This window comes from Copadichromis virginalis, linkage group LG18 (assembly GCF_057382275.1).
Source record: "Copadichromis virginalis isolate Kocher_CV1m ecotype Utaka linkage group LG18, C_Virginalis_male_GT1.1, whole genome shotgun sequence".
NCBI classification, from domain to species: domain Eukaryota; kingdom Metazoa; phylum Chordata; class Actinopteri; order Cichliformes; family Cichlidae; genus Copadichromis; species Copadichromis virginalis.
Genome location: NC_140635.1, coordinates 37,449,289 through 37,466,673, shown reverse-complemented (window position 1 = coordinate 37,466,673; position 17,385 = coordinate 37,449,289). Strand labels below are relative to the sequence as shown.

The 17,385-nt window shown below is 49.0% G+C and overlaps 1 protein-coding gene across 7 annotated transcripts; it reads right to left on the bottom strand.

Annotated features, from left to right (window-relative positions):
* Positions 1-46: 46 nt before the first annotated feature.
* acot11a (acyl-CoA thioesterase 11a) lies at positions 47-12,317 on the bottom strand. Of its 7 annotated transcripts, none has more exons than XM_085438651.1 (17): positions 12,260-12,317; positions 9,569-9,760; positions 9,426-9,495; positions 9,288-9,348; positions 8,764-8,868; positions 8,051-8,186; positions 7,203-7,294; positions 5,742-5,803; positions 5,422-5,541; positions 5,194-5,332; positions 4,221-4,276; positions 4,042-4,108; positions 3,197-3,280; positions 2,991-3,124; positions 807-974; positions 607-733; positions 47-534 (listed from the first exon to the last, which is right to left on the bottom strand). In XM_085438651.1, the coding sequence occupies exons 2-17, from the start codon at positions 9,750-9,752 to the stop codon at positions 406-408; spliced, it is 1,734 nt and encodes a 577-aa protein (XP_085294777.1). In that variant the 5' UTR covers positions 9,753-9,760; positions 12,260-12,317; the 3' UTR covers positions 47-405. The 7 variants fall into 7 exon arrangements, with proteins under 7 accessions (XP_085294777.1, XP_085294778.1, XP_085294784.1 ...); XM_085438652.1 differs by having other exon boundaries at positions 8,051-8,153; XM_085438658.1 differs by lacking the exon at positions 12,260-12,317 and adding an exon at positions 11,999-12,218.
* Positions 12,318-17,385: the final 5,068 nt, after the last annotated feature.

Genomic DNA, 17,385 nt, shown 5'->3' with positions numbered 1-17,385 from the left:
AACGTTTACAACAAAGAAAATCATCCATCACTCGATTAAAACAAGGAAAAATACAACACAGCACTTTATTGTAGTTCAGTGGAAAAAGTGAATATTCATGTTTTAAACCAGCACGTCATGTTGAACTGCAGCAAACAGTTATAGTGTTCAAATGAACCTGCATTAAGTACAAGCCCACACCTGTACAGCTGTTACAGTCATGTACCTTTAACCTACAAACATGAACAGCAGCTCAGTCACTGACACAGCGGCTGATTTTACTCACTTAACACGTCGATTGTTACTGCTGACCTTTGTATCAATCCATGAAATGATCATAAAGTCTTCCCGCCACATAAACCAAGCAGGCTGTCCCCACAGTAGCGTCTGGTGCTGAGGAGAGCCTCGGACAGGCTGCTGCCACTGTCACAGTCTGTTCCTGGTCAAGTACTGGCTGCAGGAGCAGAAGGTGTGGTAGAAAGAGGAGGACAGGCCGGCAATATCTGTGGAGATGTAGGGAAGGACCTCCGGAGACGCCTGGTTAAAGTAGCTGATCTGAAAGAAAGACAACATACTAATAACAGCCAGCTGTGATAAGAGCACATGTACGACTGCTGCTTTTCTCACCAGGGACTTGTTGTCTTTGGTCTCCAGTATGGTGAATCCAGCACACAGAACCTCTCCTCTGTTATAGCCTTCAGTGGGAGGGTGAGTGGGCAGGGACACGGAGCGCAGGGCGATGACATACGGGTCTCTGAAGGAAAACAGAAAGGGAACGCATCAGGAAACCCTGCAGGACACAGGTGGATGGATCTGGCTCTACTGACCCGCTGCCACATGGCTTCCTTTTGGAGGCCAACAGGATGAAGTCCTGGAGAATCCCTTTTGCCTGATTGGCTGCAGTGGGAGATCCCATCGCGCCATGACGCACCGATGGAGTCACCACACGATATATGAAGTCATCGTTGTCGACCAGCTGAATCAGCTCGCACTTCCTGTTTGAGGAAACACATACACACTGTTAAAAAGGGGACTGGCAGCACTGTTTAAAGACTAAGCTGCAGTTCACTCCACAGGTATCCACGCAGAGGCAAACAGCTGCTTCTGTGCTTCACCAGCTGAGGGGTGGAGCTCGTGCATAGGGACACTGAAGGGGAAAACTACATAACAAAGGGCTTGGTGATGACATCACCCAGATCCCAACCCACTAACTGCATGTCTTGGACTGTGGAGGAAGCTGGAGGACAGGGGGGAACCCAGGGGGGACGCAGGGGGAACCCAGGGGGACGCGGGGGGAACCCAGGGGGGACGCAGGGGGAACCCACGGGGATGCAGGGGGAACGCAGGGGGAACCCAGGGGGATGCAGGGGGAACGCAGGGGGAACCCAGGGAGACGCGGGGGGAACCCAGGGGGACGCGGGGGGAACCCAGGGTGGACGCAGGGGGAACCCACGGGGATGCAGGGGGAACGCAGGGGGAACCCAGGGGGATGCAGGGGGGACGCGGGGCGAACCCAGGGGGACGCGGGGGGAACCCAGGGGGACGCGGGGGGAACCCAGGGTGGACGCAGGGGGAACCCAGGGGGATGCGGGGGGAACCCAGGGGGGACGCAGGGGGACGCGGGGCGAACCCAGGGGGACGCGGGGGAACCAGGGGGGACGCGGGGCGAACCCAGGGGGACGCGGGGGGAACCCAGAGGGACGCGGGGGAACCCAGGGGGACGCAGGGGGAACCCAGGGGGACGCGGGGCGAACCCAGGGGGACGCGGGGGAACCCAGGGGGGACGTGGGGGGAACCCAGAGGGACGCGGGGGGAACCCAGAGGGACGCGGGGGGAACCCAGAGGGACGCAGGGGAACCCAGGGGGACGCGGGGGGAACATGCAAACTCCCCGGCCTGATGCAATGATAGCATATTAGATGGAGTTGTAAATCTAAACTCCACATCACTGCATAAACAGCTCGTGCTCCACCTTACAATCCAACGTATTAAAAACCCTCGCTTGGGGCAGACTCCTGCCGCGACGTTCCACCGGAGAACCACGGCCTCTGAACCATCCATCCAGTCCTTATTAAGGGTCAGACTGTGATGAAGCCAACAGGACTGCATCATCTGCAAAAACAAGGAAGCTGCCCTCCTCACATCAGCTACACTTAGAGATCCTGTTCGTGAATATCACACACAGGATCGGTCACACACCCTCGAGTCCTCCTACTGAGGAGCAGCCACAGCTTTCACTCCATTTCTAAATGGACCGCTGCGATACACCCCACAGACGCCGTCCTGGTACCTGGTTGTCCGAGTCTACAGAGCACTTATAAACCTCTCTCCAGACGTCCTGTGAGGGTGAAGATCTGGTCCGGTGTCCCACAGCCAGGATGGAATGGGGGCCCAGATCTTCTCAACAGTGAGTTAACGCCTCCTTTTCAGCTCTGTGAAAAATAACTTTCCAGGGGAAGCTGAGCACTGCGATACCTCAGTGACCGATCCACAACATCCAGTTATTGTTTTAAAACTGGGATTTCCCACAGTGGTCTGCTCCACCAGCACAGGCCCACGGTGTTGACGGCATCGGAGACAAAGCTCCGCCTCCTCCACAGACGAGGGGAGTTTGGGTTCAAGAGCTGCTCACCACGTTCTTTCCACCACCTGCTGGTCATGAGATCAATGCAAAGCGTAAGGCTGCAAATCTAAGCAGCTAGGATGAGCTTCATCTGCAGGCTGGCTCGGCTGGGGGAGAGCCACCGTTCCCCTTTTATGTAAACGTGAGAATAAAGAGACAGACAGGCCCTCACAGCTAATGTCACTTTAACCTTAACATGTCAGCCTCAGTGCAAAGTGAGCAGCATGAACCTAAACCACACGTCGCTTATTTTTAACCCTGAACCTCAGAAAAGTCCATCATTGGAATCGGAGAACAATACCGAGGCAGCGAGTCGAAACAGGCCGCGCACAGAAACCGCTGAACTTGACTCGTAGCAACGGGCAAACAGACGAGTCCCAGAGTCTTACTTGTAATGCGAGTCCCAGCTCGGCCTGTTGCTCAGCTCGGCGAGTAAATCAAAGGCTCTGTGAGCAGGAACGTCCACCTCACATTCAATCTTGAAACTCAGCATGGACTTCTGCTCCAGGGTGTAAAGCTGAACCTGTGAACACAACATAAAGCGCCGATGGGCAGACTCACACAAACAAACAGCTCATTAGTGAGACGCACATACCTGGTCCTTCTCACAGCTCAGGCGCCAGCTGCTTCTGGCTGCCAGCATCTTCAGAGCTGAGACGTTGTTAAAGCTCAGATACACCTGGAAGCACAAACACAGGAACCACAAACTCATCTCCAGAGCTCAGCGTTAGCAGGCCGCCTCCCGCCATTCAAATACTACTTATTATATATGAATCAGCGCCGTCTAACAGTGTAAGTATTAAGGGTGCAAAATGAAGACAAACTGCTGCAGCACTATTTCTCATCTGCAGTGAAGGTGAAGCACAGCGGTGCGACACGTCGGCCTGTCAGAGGTTCAGTCGACTAAATCAGTCTGCAGGCACGGCGGGAGTCTGACTGTGGCTCAGGTTTGGAGCTAAGTGGGACGACATGAACACGCTGAGGTCTGCTCGGTCAGATCATACAAACTGCAGTGGAACAAATCACTGAACATCCTTTAAGAAAGAAACAGAAATCACGTCCCACAAGTCGTGACGACGCAGCACCGACACACAGCTGAGACGCTGATGTGGGTGAAGAGACTCAGCTGAGAAAACTATTAAAGGTTTACTGTGTCCAGCTCAAGCACAGGCTGTGACAGGATCATCATCAGCTGACGAGCAGCTGTGGAAATCACCTTATTGGTGCAAAAATACTGTTTTATGTCCCGTATGTCCGGTAGATTCAGCTGCAGAAATGAGAACTAATGATGTGTTTGTGACAAGCTGCTAGTAACAAGGTGCCAAGTTGTCTTATTTGTAATACAGTAATACACACATGTATATAAAGAAAGTTTCTCTCCCGTGAGTCCACGAGGACTAACGTGAGCAGTACAGGTGACGGCGTGGAGCTTCTCCTCACCTGGTTGGTGGGATCCCAGGGAACAGACAGAGGCACCTCCCCCTGCGTGCGGGAAATGATGTACTTCCTAAACACAGAGGAATGCTGCATCAGGATGATGGCACTGTGCACAAAGCTGCACAACAAACGCTGATGTAGCTGCAGAGACGGTGCATTAGGGGCTGTTTGGAGACATGTACCTGTCCAGCCTGATCTTTTTCCTGGCCGTTGCCTCCTGAAACCTCCTTTGTCCTTCCTGTAAATGAGACGGACACACAGGCAGAGGGCACCAGTGTGTAACACAGCGGGCAGATTCCCAGCACCAGTTTATGACCAGTACACCGATCTGTGGCACAAACTGAGTGGAGTGTTATTACTCGGTGTTTGTTCATGCTGATAACGACCCACGACTACAGCGAGGCCGCTCCATCAGACGGATTTATGACCGATAACATGATGTGAAGCTCTGATCGCTGCTCAGCCGTCACGGCTTAATGGTTAATCGAGTGTTTCTGCACCTTCTTTATGACACTCGTGTTTTATCCTACAGGACGATCTCCACAAGCTGCTTCACCACAGATGAAGCGTGAATGAAGCTGACACCAACATTATCCTGTCAATCTACTGCTCCACACTTTAACCCCACCAGCACACACTCCCCTGACCGAGCTTTCCTGCAGGTGTATAATGTGGAACAATCATAGTAATGCTGTATTTACATGATTTCAACATTTGAATGGAGTTCATAATAACAGCGTTCACAGTGACGGGGCATGTGGACGTGCTCAGGCCTGTGAGCCACGGACGCTGTGACGCTTCCACCAGAAACAAAGGAAGGAAAACGCACGCAGAGGCCATGTTTCCTGCTGCGCAGTCATCCATCCATCAGCACCACGGGCGGTGCAAAAGGCGGACCCAGCTACACTGATGTCACCCACCGCTGCCTCTGAGCTCACCTTGGGTGAAGATCAGCTGTTATCAGGAGTCTGGCTGTGAAACGTTCATAGCTGACACCTTGTTAGCCAATCAGAGTGCGGTTTCATACCACAAATTCTGAAGCAGATTTCATGTCTTTCAGTCAGTATTAGCCAATCACAGACAGCCGCGTCACATCCAGACACTTTATGGATGCAGCACGCTAACGAGCCGTTTGTGAGCGTTAGTTTAACTCACCAGGGGTTCAGGTCGTATCCGTGGTAATGTGCGTGGCTTCCCGCCATCATCGAGCACCTCAAAGGTCATGAAGGCGGAGTTTATGTGTCGGTTAGGCCCCTCCTCATGGTAGGCCTCCGCGCGCACGCCCACCTCCATGCTGCAGTAAGGACACGTGTCAGTATGCAACCAGTGGTTCTGTCTGCTGCACAGCTGCAGTGCTGCGTCTCTGCCAGCGTTCTGGGATACCTGTTTCTGAAGGCGTTGTTCACTATCGCCTTCAGCAGCAATCTGTCTCCAACCTGAGAAGGTCCTCTGAAGGTGAACATGTCGATGGCTCGAAGGGTGGGATGAGCCTGAGACAGACGGCTGCAAGCAGAGAGCACAGAGACAATAGGCCACGACCTCCCACGTGCTCGCCGTGTTCAGGTTACTCACACAGCTGGACAGATCCTTTAATCTGCCACGAGGACTGAACTACACTGATCAGAATGTGGAGGTCAAAGGTCACAATGGTGCATCCTATTTTTAGGTAAAAATATGAAGGAAGGACGTGTTTGTGACTGTACCTGGCAGCGATTGTAGCTACGTTCACCATCCAGGCCATGATCTGCCCTCCAAATGTATTCACCTGGGATTCAAACACAGCAATGATCTGACAGGCAGAAGTCTCAGCGGTACCATCACACACTGATGAACAGTCACATGTAAAACAGCTGGGTGTGTGTAGGATCCATACACACAGGTCAAAGTTAGATGTTTAGACACAAGTTCAGCCATTCGTGTTGTTTCAGAAATCGCTCTGCCCGGGGCTGGGCGCTCAGGTATGTAGCAGCTCAGTCCCGGTGGCTACTTGGCGGGGCCTGGCGCCTGTTGCTCGGTCAGGCCTCTTCCGGGGCGTGGGGGGCCCTCGGGCTCGGTTCAGTCAGGCACAGCTGGCTGCCGGCAGAGCCGGCGGGCACGCCACTGCAGCCCCCTCTGGCTTCTGCTCCGTGGCTGCTGGGTGACCCCTCATCTGGGGCTCTCCTCAGCCCTTCCCATGAGGGTGGCACGGATGCCCCTCCGGTGGTCCTCCTTGGGCTCTCGCACTCTGGGGCCTCTGGATGTCTGGGGCCTGGATCTCCTCCATGCCTGCTTCATGCCCTGGGGGGCGGGGCTATGGCTCTCTGCATCCTCTAGCAGACCATCACATGTGGAAACCATTTGAATACAAGCGTGCTGATCCACACAGGTGTGCACTGTCCATAGACACAAACTACACCTTTCTTGGCTGCTACTTCAAAGCACATTGTGCGCTGTCGGTCCTGCTTGCTGCACAACAACATTCAGTATTTAGTATTTACTGCTGTTTACACTTAGCTAGATTAATGTGATGCTGTTGTGTTTAGTATGTTGCTCTGTTTTTTGCTTGTTTTCTCTTTTTTCTCTCAACAGCTGATCCAGGAGATTTTTTTCTCTTCTTTCTCTTTTTAAGTTTCCTTTCTCACTGTCCCTCTCCCCTTTCTTTTCTTTCCTGTCCCTCAGTCATGTCTGTCCCGTCTGTAACAATTGAAAATAAAATTAAATAAATAATAACAACAAAGGTCGATCAAATGGACCAATACGGCAAAGCTGTGATGATCCACTTGGTAAAGTAAATCCATTGGGTCTCCTTGTTGGTCTTCAGACAACAGATCTGGCTAAAGAACCAAATGGGACAGGCAAACGACCAAAACAAAATCGCTCTGACAGCAGCAGTCAGCGCCTCAGTCTACGCTCAGATGTAGTCAGTGTTTGGAGGCCACGAGCTGATGTTTTGAACCAAAAAAGGAGTAAAAGAAACAAAATGCTACTGCATCTCCACTTCAGCGTATTAAATAAAAGCCAAATGTTTTGTTCGTACGAAACGAGGCCACGCAGGTGTTTCTGGTGACAACAGCTTCAAACTCAGTCTCCTTCAAATATTCCACGTTGTAACAGCACGAGACAGAGCAGCGACAAACCGCCGCGTCCGCTGCAGTTCAGATGGGAAACACATGAAATGAACTGACCTGATGGTTTGCATGTGGAGGCAGAACCAGCTCCACACTCTCCACCCGAGTCCTCTCTGCTGCCACTGCACTGGGTCCCACTGAGCTGTCAACTGATACAGAAACAAGTCAAGTCGTCCCTCTATGTGAAGAAAGTACTAATTCAAGTTTGATGGTCATTTAGAGCCAGACGGTTGTCTTTGTTAGCGACCACAGCAGACGCCATGGAGCCACAGGCTAAAGTATCAGGTCAGTGCAAATGTTCTTCTCTCAGCTTCGCCGGCTTCTCCTCCTGCCTGAGCTTCCTTTGTCCTCCTCGCGAGTGCCCGGACCATCGCAGCCTTGCCTCCCTACGCTCGTCTTAACTCGAGTCGTTCCTCTCATATCCTCATTTCATGTCCACAGTGGTCACTCCCAGTGGAAACCCCGACATCTCAACTCCTCCAGCTCGGCCTCTTGTTTTTGTTAGTGCCACTGCCTCCAAACCATGGCAGCTCTCACTACCATGGTTTCAATCCTCTGTCACATATCAACCCTGAAACCTGTCTCTTTTCTTCCCCCGTCTGTTGCTCTGGATGGTTGAGCCCAGGTATCTAAACTCCTTCCTGTTACCTGCAGCCTCCCTGCTCTCCCTACAGGTCACATCATCTGCAAACCTCACCGTTCACAGAAGGGGCTGAGAGCAGATCCCTGCTGTGATGCCAGACACCTCCCCATGTCATGCACCAGCCTCACACGCTTCTCCAGCACTTCTGACATTCTCGTGTAAACCCACAGCTGCTCTATCCTGTGCTTTCTACACGCACAACGACGCAGTGAAGTGAAAAGACTTTGCTGTCTGCCGGGACGTGGCCGGGTGCGTCACTCACCCTGCTGCACCCACTCATTGGAAAGCAAATCCTTGATGATGTCATCGTGCACCATTCGGACCCTCCGCCTTTCAGCGGCCACGCTGTATTCAACCTGCTCCTTCTGCGTGACAGGAACAATGGGCTTCAAGGTCACCTGTGAGGTTCGGGGTCAGGAGGTACCCCACACACACACACGCACAGACACACACACGCACACACAGACATGCACAGACACACACGCACACACACACACACACACACACAGACACACACACACACACACACAGACACACACACACAGACACACACACGCACACACAGACACACACACACACACACAGACACACAGACACACACAGACACACACACACACACACAGACACACACACACAGACACACACACACACACACAGACACACACACACACACACACACACACACACACAGACACACACAGACACGCACACGCACACACAGACACACACAGACACACACACACACACACACACACACACACAGACACACACAGACACGCACACACACACACAGACACACACAGACACGCACACGCACACACAGACACACACACGCACACACAGGTCAGACCACAGCAGCACTAAAGTCATGACTCTGTTTTACAATGAGAGCTGATATTCATCTAGTTATCAGTAATGTGGCAAACGTCCACACACTCTCCAGCGTGTCGTAATCATGCATCACACTCCCCGCACCTTTTGTCCTGTGCTTGTGCGCTGGGTAACAAAGGTGGCGTAGGCATGACAAACCCTCCAGTGACGATCAGAGAACAGGTCCTCACAGTTTACCTGTATGCCCACCTGAGGGGAAGCACGGGACAGTACGTTAAGGTAAACACACAGGGTTGTACCCGTGAGAACAGCACACGCAGCTAACTGAATGGCAGGAAGTTGAATTAGTGTGTTTAGAGCTCACAGTGTTCATTCATGTCACAGCCCCGCACAAAGAAAACGTATTAGGCTTTTTTTTATCAACTTCTGTGATTGAACATGATGTGGTGGAAATCAGCATGCCCCCCCACAGCCCAGTGGGCAGCTCTGATCCTTGAGTTGGCTTTACAAGTCCACACTCTCGGACTGCTTCACTTTATTCAGCCTGCTGACGATGGAGGGGTGCAAACACCTGCCAGCTCTTACTTTGGGATTTTCAAGCAATGCTTTCATGCCTGATTTCAAAAACAACGAAAGACACAAAGAACAGCAGCGTGAAGTTCACTGACCTCCATGCTGGTGTTAAAGGCTCTGTTGACCTTTGCCCTGATATTCACCACCTGACCCACACTGAAGAAAGATGGAAAGGCGGAGTTACTACCTTCAGCCCAACCCTTCCATACACACTCACACACGCCTCCTCTCACCTGATGGTGTGCTCAAAGTGGATGTCATCCATCGAAGCGGTGACGCAGGGACTGCCAGCGTGCCTCTCAGCTGCACGGTCGAACAGTGAGGTCATTACAACATGCACTACTTCCAACACACACCTGTGACACACAAAGCTCACCTGAGAGGCAGGCGGCGGAGTCCATCCATTTGAGCAGCTGACCCACGCTGAGCTCCTGCCGATGGTTGCTGTGACAGGGCATCACGATCTGACTCATTTTCACCTCTGTCGGGTTGTAGTTTTCTTCTTCTTCCTCTTCTTCTCCATCCTCTTCCTCCAAACAATCTGATGTCCTGGAACTCATTTGGAAAGCTGGGGAAACAAATGAAAGGAAAGACACTGAAGCTACAGTACTGTGCAAAAGTCTTGAGTCACACCTCATTTTCTTTTGCCCCCAAAGAGCCAGACTTTGTAATCATTTTGAAACCTGATACTGAACAATAGTTTTGCTCTAGTCCGATTTCAGATGAATGTCTTTTTGTTTGTTCAGTCACTTAAAACTGACCTATGACTCTTTTTGAAGCATTCAATTCAGCTTTATTTATAAAACACCAAATCTCAACAACAGTCGCCTCAAGGTGCTTTATACTGTACAGTAGAGCCTACAGTGATACATGCAGAGAAGAACCCAACAATCATATGACCCCCTGTGAGCAGCACTTTGGCGACAGCGGGAAGGAAAAACTCCCTTTTAACAGGAAGAACCAGGCTCAGGGAGGGGCGGGGCCATCTGCTGCAAACGGCTGGGGCGAAAAAGGCACCTAACCCAGGAGGTGAACCAGTGCGTCTACACACAACAGACAATTTAGCAAAGAACCAACTGTAGACTGACTGAGCAGCTACTGCTCAGCACTCCCAGTCTGCTTCCCACCAAACATTCATCAGGTAACTGACTGTAAGTGTCAGTCGATGGATCCACGTCAGCCCACTATCAGTGGAAAAGAACGTGCAGCACAGCTGAGGCTTGTAAAGATGCACCTAAATAACGCACATAAAGAGTCCTGGAACAAAGTGAACACAAGTTTAGCCGTAACGCACAACGCCACACCAGACCTCCTCATGTGAACGGTCAATGATGGTGATTCTTTACATTTGCTTTGCAGCCACAGGATCCGGGCACACCACGAACTCCTCTGTACACCAAAGCAGTCCAGAGTCAGCTGTGAGGCCCTCTGACAGCTAAAGCGCGGTGGGATCTATGGTGGAGCTGCATATCACTAAGACTGTCTGACACGTGACAGCTGTGATGGCTGATTGCTTGGTTCTGTTGGTCACTGCATGCCTGCACAGCATCGTCTGCGCTGCATGCTCCAGAACACAGTAGGTTGGTTTTTGTTCTTAATGCATCAGATTTTCTTTTTATTGTATCCTATAGTTCAGGTTCTAATACATAGTTTGATATGTTGTTGATTGTTCTTTGTTTTCATTGTATTCATTTATGTGCTTATGCACATGTGTATAAATACACAGATACTCTATGTTGTTGTGCTACATGTAGGGTGTACAGCAGTTTGCAATGTTGTTTTGCATACAGACTATACAAACACATTATTAGAATTTTATTATTATATTATTATAAATATTAACCTGCAGTTACTGTGGGATGGTGCCAAAAACAGTATGTTATGTGTACTTAACAGCACTCGTGCCAAAGGCTAACATAGAAAGAGCATTTAGAATAAGCTAACAGGAAGCTGAGGTAACCCCAGGTTACTGACTGTACAGACAGTATGTGAAACATGCAGAGCCAGACTTGCTCTCACTTGTTACAACTGATCTTTTGTGTCGTTGCTTAAAGTGGAATAAGATAGAGGAGGTGGCACCATTAAAGCACGGTAACGACAACAACAACCAAACAGAAAACTCCATGAAACTCAAAGTGGACACAAAGCAGAGCACTCAGGGTGTACACGCAGCTGAATGAGACGTGCTGTTTAAAGCACTTTGAGGGCTCGAGTAAAAGCTCCACATGAGAACCATTTACTACATGAAGACTGGATGAATAGAACAGTGGCAGACTTTTCAGGGCCTCCACAGCCAACACCGGCCTGATAAGTAAAAAGCCTTTCTCTTGGATGCCACCAGGGGGCGCTGTCTTTGGCTTTCAGCCATACAAGTCTACGGAAAAACAGCTTTGTGCCTTCAGCGCAGTGAAAACGTTTGTAGCCTCAGTCAATAAGCAACACTGCATTCAACATAAAGTCGCTCCACGTATCAGAAAGGCTGGTCAACGAGGCTCTAACAAACCACAGTGTGTTTGTCAGCGTTGATGGAATCAGCTCCAAGCTTTCTGCTCGGGCTCAGCGCACACAGGTGAGGGCTGTTTGACACGGAAGCCTCGAGATGAACTTCCACAGACTGTGGCCGTGACTCATGTTTCTGACACAGCTCGTGGTGGCGACACATTAACAGTTTCTTGAACGATCCTTCGTTCAGCTTTGGACCTCAGAGGTTTGTGCCAACAAGCTTCTCACACAGCGACTGGTCTGCTCAGTCCCAGTACAGATGTTGTCCTGGTCTGGACAGGTGGAGCGGGGACCGGTTACGTACCTGTGGTCTGTAGCTCTAAAACAAACAGCAGTGACCGTCGACCGGTGTCCTCCTGCACTGTGCACACAACAGACTCACAGTGACTGACGGTGACGCCCAGTCTAACCACTAGTTTCTGCCCAGCAGCTCCCAGTTCAGGTTTGTGCGTCCTTCTAGTTCCACAAACTGCGCCTGTGAGCCAGCCTGGTTTCCAGTCCGAGCCGAGCCTAAACCCGCACCGAGACCATTACCTACATGTTAGTGTACATTAGAGGAACAAACCTGAGGGCGGCCACTCACACAGCTCCACAGACTCACGAAACACAACGACCAACACGGATTTCGCCAGTGCCTTTCAAAATAAAAGCCACACACTATGTGCGTCGATTTGCTGATTATACCAACCATGTGCTGTACATGTGCAACATTTAGCTCCTGGATAATAAGCTGAAGGGAACAGCGAATTTTTACAAAGTCAACGGTCAAAAGTTTTAGATCAGCCCAGTTCTTCCAGTTATTTATTGCAATTAGTCCTTCAGGTCCAATGAAGTCTGTCCTTGGAATGAAAGGGAAGAGGTGACCTACCAGCAGTTTAAAAAAAGTTACCCCAAAGTGAAAAATAATGTACATTTCAGATTTATACAAAAAGGCTTTTTCAGGGCACGCAGCGTGGCTCAACAACTTAAAGCTGCTCTGAGCAAGCCTTCCTACAGGTAATGATGGCCAAACGAAGCTTGTGTTAGAAACGGCTCATTATTCCAAGCGTTTCAGTCCTCTGGTGACATCTGGTGGCCAAAATTATGAAGCGCAGCTTGAGTTTAAAGCGCTCTTCTCTACAACACAGTGTGGAGTATGTGAGGCCCCGCCTCCACGTACTTATGCAGTTCATCACTGGACAGCTGTGTTTATAAATAATATGATATTAGGCCAATTTTCGTAGACATATTTTTGACCCGGGGGTAGAACTGATTGTGAACTGCAGGGGGTATGAAGTTGTAAAGTAACAACATGATGCATTTAAGGTCATCCTGTTTGGTTTTTATTTAAGCAGAGAATTGGTTCCACTGTGTGATGGCCCAGTCTGCTTTCTTGGAGATGATTTTTCCTGCCTCAGAGGAAAAATGCTCTCACATGGACAGAAGAGGCTGGAGTGCACAGGAACTGTAGAGATGCAGGTGTGCGCTCTTCCTGGTCCCACAGACTATCAGCTAAAGAGAATAAACACATTAAAGTGCTGCACATTTTGTAGAATAACATTAAGATTATTTTAAAAATAAAATGTTTTATTTTATTAAATTTAAAGAGTAAAGCGTGTAAAGAGTAAAGGTGGAGCGTGTGAGCAGCTTCAAGTTCCTGGGAGTCCACATCTCCGAGGATCTCATCTGGACGACCAACTGCTCCAAGCTGGTCAAGAAGGCTCACCAGCGCCTCTTCTTCTTGAGGACTCTGAGGAAGAACCACCTGTCCTCAGACATCCTGGTGAACTTCTATCGCTGCACCATCGAGAGCATCCTGACCAACTGTATAACAGTCTGGTACGGGAACTGCTCTGCCTCGGACCGGAAGGCGTTGCAGAGGGTCGTGAAAACTGCCCAGCGCATCGCCGGAGCACCACTTCCTGCCATAAAGGACATCTACAGGAAGTGGTGTCTGAAAAGGGCTGGGAAAATCATCAAAGACCCCAGTCACCCATCACATGGACTCTTCACCCTCCTGCCCTCTGGGAGGCGCTACAGGAGCCTCCGGACTAAGACCACCAGGTACCGGAACAGCTTCTTCCCCACAGCTGTCAGACTCCTGAACTCTGCCTCCTGACATCTGACCCACGTTAACTCATGGACTGAACACACACACACCCACAATGGACAACTGTACCCTCAAACACACAATAATAACATGGACTGAACCACCACTCACAACCACTAGCACTTTATATAGCCTCTGTAGAAACTATCTACACCCTCACTTATCTTAACTGCACTACTGTATAGCTCTGTGTAAATAATCATTCTGTACATTCGATAATCTTTAATCCTACAACTGTTTACAACTTGCATAGTTCCCATTTCTGTATAGCTGTATATCTCAGATTCTGTAAAGTTATTTATTTCATATTCTGTATAGTTTTTCATATTTATATCCTGTTCATATCCTGTACATAGCTTGTACTCACTACAGCCTGTACATACTTATAGTTATAGAATATTCACAACATACTTCATACCGTGTACATTATAACATACCATAATAGACCCATTTCTGTAATATACTCACATATCTATATTATTGCTAATATATATTGTAATATATCTATATCATTAAAGCACTTCTGGATGGATGCAAACTGCATTTCGTTGCCCTGTACCTGTGCATGTGCAATGACAATAAAGTTGAATTCTATTCTATTCTATTCTAAAATGGAAGTCTTTCTAAAGTTATTTAATGACATTATGAAAAGCAGATTTGTTTTGTTAAAACATTTAAAATTTCTCATGTTCTCAGAGAAAATAAACGCGCACAAAACAAAAGCAAACAACAAGAACACAGACTTAGCAGACTTAGCTTTTCGTGGAGATCATTTCTCCTGCCTTAAGGAAAATCCCTTCACATGGCCCAGAGGAGGCTGGAGTGCAGAGAAACTGGTAGAGATGCAGGTATACAGTCTACCTGGGCCCCACCAACTATCAGCTAAAGAGAATAGATTACATTGCTGCACATTTGGCAGACTAACATTTTATAAGATAAGAGATAAGATAAGATAACCTTTATTAGTCCCACACGTGGGAAATTTGTTTTGTCACAGCAGGAAGTGGACAGTGCAAAAGTTATGAGGCAAAAATTAGAATACAATAAGAATAAATACAGTACACAGCTGTACAGAATAGAATAGAATAAAATACAATAAATATACAATAAGATAAAAATAGAATACAAATACAAATACTATATACAACTGAGTAAAAATACAACGATGACAGAAAGGATTATTGCACTTAGCATTATTGCATATGTATGGATGTGTGTGCTTGATCAGTTAAAGTCTTTATTATGGAGTCTGACAGCAGTGGGGAGGAAAGACCTGCGAAATCTCTCCGTCCCACACCGTGGGTGCCGCAGTCTCCCACTGAAGGAGCTGCTCAGTGCTGTCACAGTCTGCTGCATGGGGTGGGAGACGTTGTCCAACAGGGATGACAGCTTAGCCGCCGTTCTCCTGTCACTCACCACCTCCACTGGGTCCAGAGGGCATCCTAGAACAGAGCTGGCCCTTCGGATCACCCTGTTCAGTCTCTTCCTGTCCCCAGCAGAGATGCTGCCGCCCCAGCAGACCACACCATAAAAGATAGCAGAAGCCACAACAGAGTCATAGAAGGTCTTCAGGAGTGGGCCCTCCACTCCAAATGACCTGAGTCTCCGCAGCAGGTACAGCCTGCTCTGCTCTTTCCTGTAGAGGGCGTCTGAGTTATGAGTCCAGTCCAGTCTATTGTTCAGATGAACACCAAGGTACCTGTAGCTGTCCACAGCCTCAATGTCCATACCTTGGATGTTCAGTGGTTGCAGTGGAGAATGCTTGTGCCTGCGGAAGTCTACCACCAGTTCCTTGGTTTTACTGGCGTTGATCTGGAGGTAGTTCAGCTGGCACCAGTCCACAAAGTCTTGGGTCAGACCTCTGTACTCCTTGTCGTCCCCATCAGTGATGAGGCCGACTATTGCAGAGTCATCAGAGCACTTCTGCAGGAAGCACTGGGTGGAATTGTGGGAGAAGTCTGCAGTGTAGATGGTGAAGAGGAACGGAGCCAGAACCGTTCCCTGTGGGGCCCCCGTACTGCAGACGACCCTGTCCGACACACAGCCCTGAGTCCTCAGATTAATTTTCAGATTAATTAAACAATAAAATATATAATGTTATAACATTACATGTAAAGAGTCAAGTGGAAGTTTTTCTAAAGTTATTTAATTATATTTATATTATGATTCGCTTCCTTATAAACCATTGAATCAGACACGAAGCAGTTAGGCTCTAACTGAAGCTTCGGACGTCACCGGTCACGTGACTCTGGCCAAACGAATCAAGCTTCGACACAGAGCTTCTGAAGCAGTGTGTTCATTTTTTTGACACACGCACTGAAGCGTCAGCTTCAAGCGAGCCATCACTATTGTAAGGAGAGCTGTATGGCAAATAAATACTTCCTGTTCCACTACACTTGCCTTGGTCCATCTCACTGTGTTTGCAGCCCTGTTACAGTCGGTCTGTCCTACAGAGAAACTGCAAAGAAAGTCAAAGTGTCAGTGAGTCCAGTTTCCTTCAGCATCAAAGGCTCAGAAACTGTGACAGGAAGACGTCTGCAGACCCAAAGACACGACTGAATCAGAGGACAAGTTTCTGAGAGGTAACAGCTGTGTGATGGCGGCTCACAGGACAGCAGCTTCAAGCAGCTTCATAGTGGTCGTAGTGAGAAAGTCTCAGTTCCAGCTGTGAAGAGAAACGTTGAGCTGCAGGTTTGACAGGACGAGTTGCAGAAAGAAAGCCAGACGTCAGAATAAGACAGAGGTTTGTCTGGGCCATGAAACACCGACACGGGACGACTGAAGACTGGAAGAAGGTATTATGGACTGATGGATCATCACGCAGGATCTTTGTACGGCGTTGAGTAGGTAAAGGACGGTTCCACAGTGTGTGGCATCAACTGTCAAACATGCAGGAGGAAGTGTGATGGTCTGGGGCTGTTTGCTGGATCCAGGGTCGGTGACTCGTACAGAGTGAGAGGCTCCCTGAACCAAAACCGCTACCACAGCATCCTGCAGCTCCCTCTGGGGTCAGGGGTTCATCCTACAGCAAGATAATGGCCCAAAACACGAGTTCAAGCTATGCCAGAACTACCTCAGGAAAATAGAACAAGGGAGTGTGCAGCACAGTCTCCAGACTGAAACCCCATCGAGCTGGTTTGAACTGGACAGAAGAGTGAAAGCAAAGCAGCTACAAGCTCCACATTCATGGGAACTTCTGCTACAGATTCGATTTCTACTGTAGAAAGAAGCCACGAGTCAGACGTTTAGAATACACTTTGGTCTATAAATTGATTCCATGATTTCTTCTTTAACTCCAGTTTCTTATTTGTATATGCTTTTATTTCAGAGTGCAACGAAACATTAAACGGCATAATTTTCCATAAAAGACTTTAAAACCTGGGATGTTCTTGGCAGCGTATTTGGGCATTTATTTTGATGTGCGTTTCAGTAGAAGGACTAGATGTTACAATCCCTGATTATGCACTGCTTTAAATTGAGAAAGGTTTGAGGGACGGCTGTTATGAGGAAAGCCCAGAAACTTTGCTAGCAGCACATCGTCGTGTGCCTCAACTGTCGGTCTCTTACCCAGGCTAATCTGCCATTTTTCCTTCCTTGGTTAG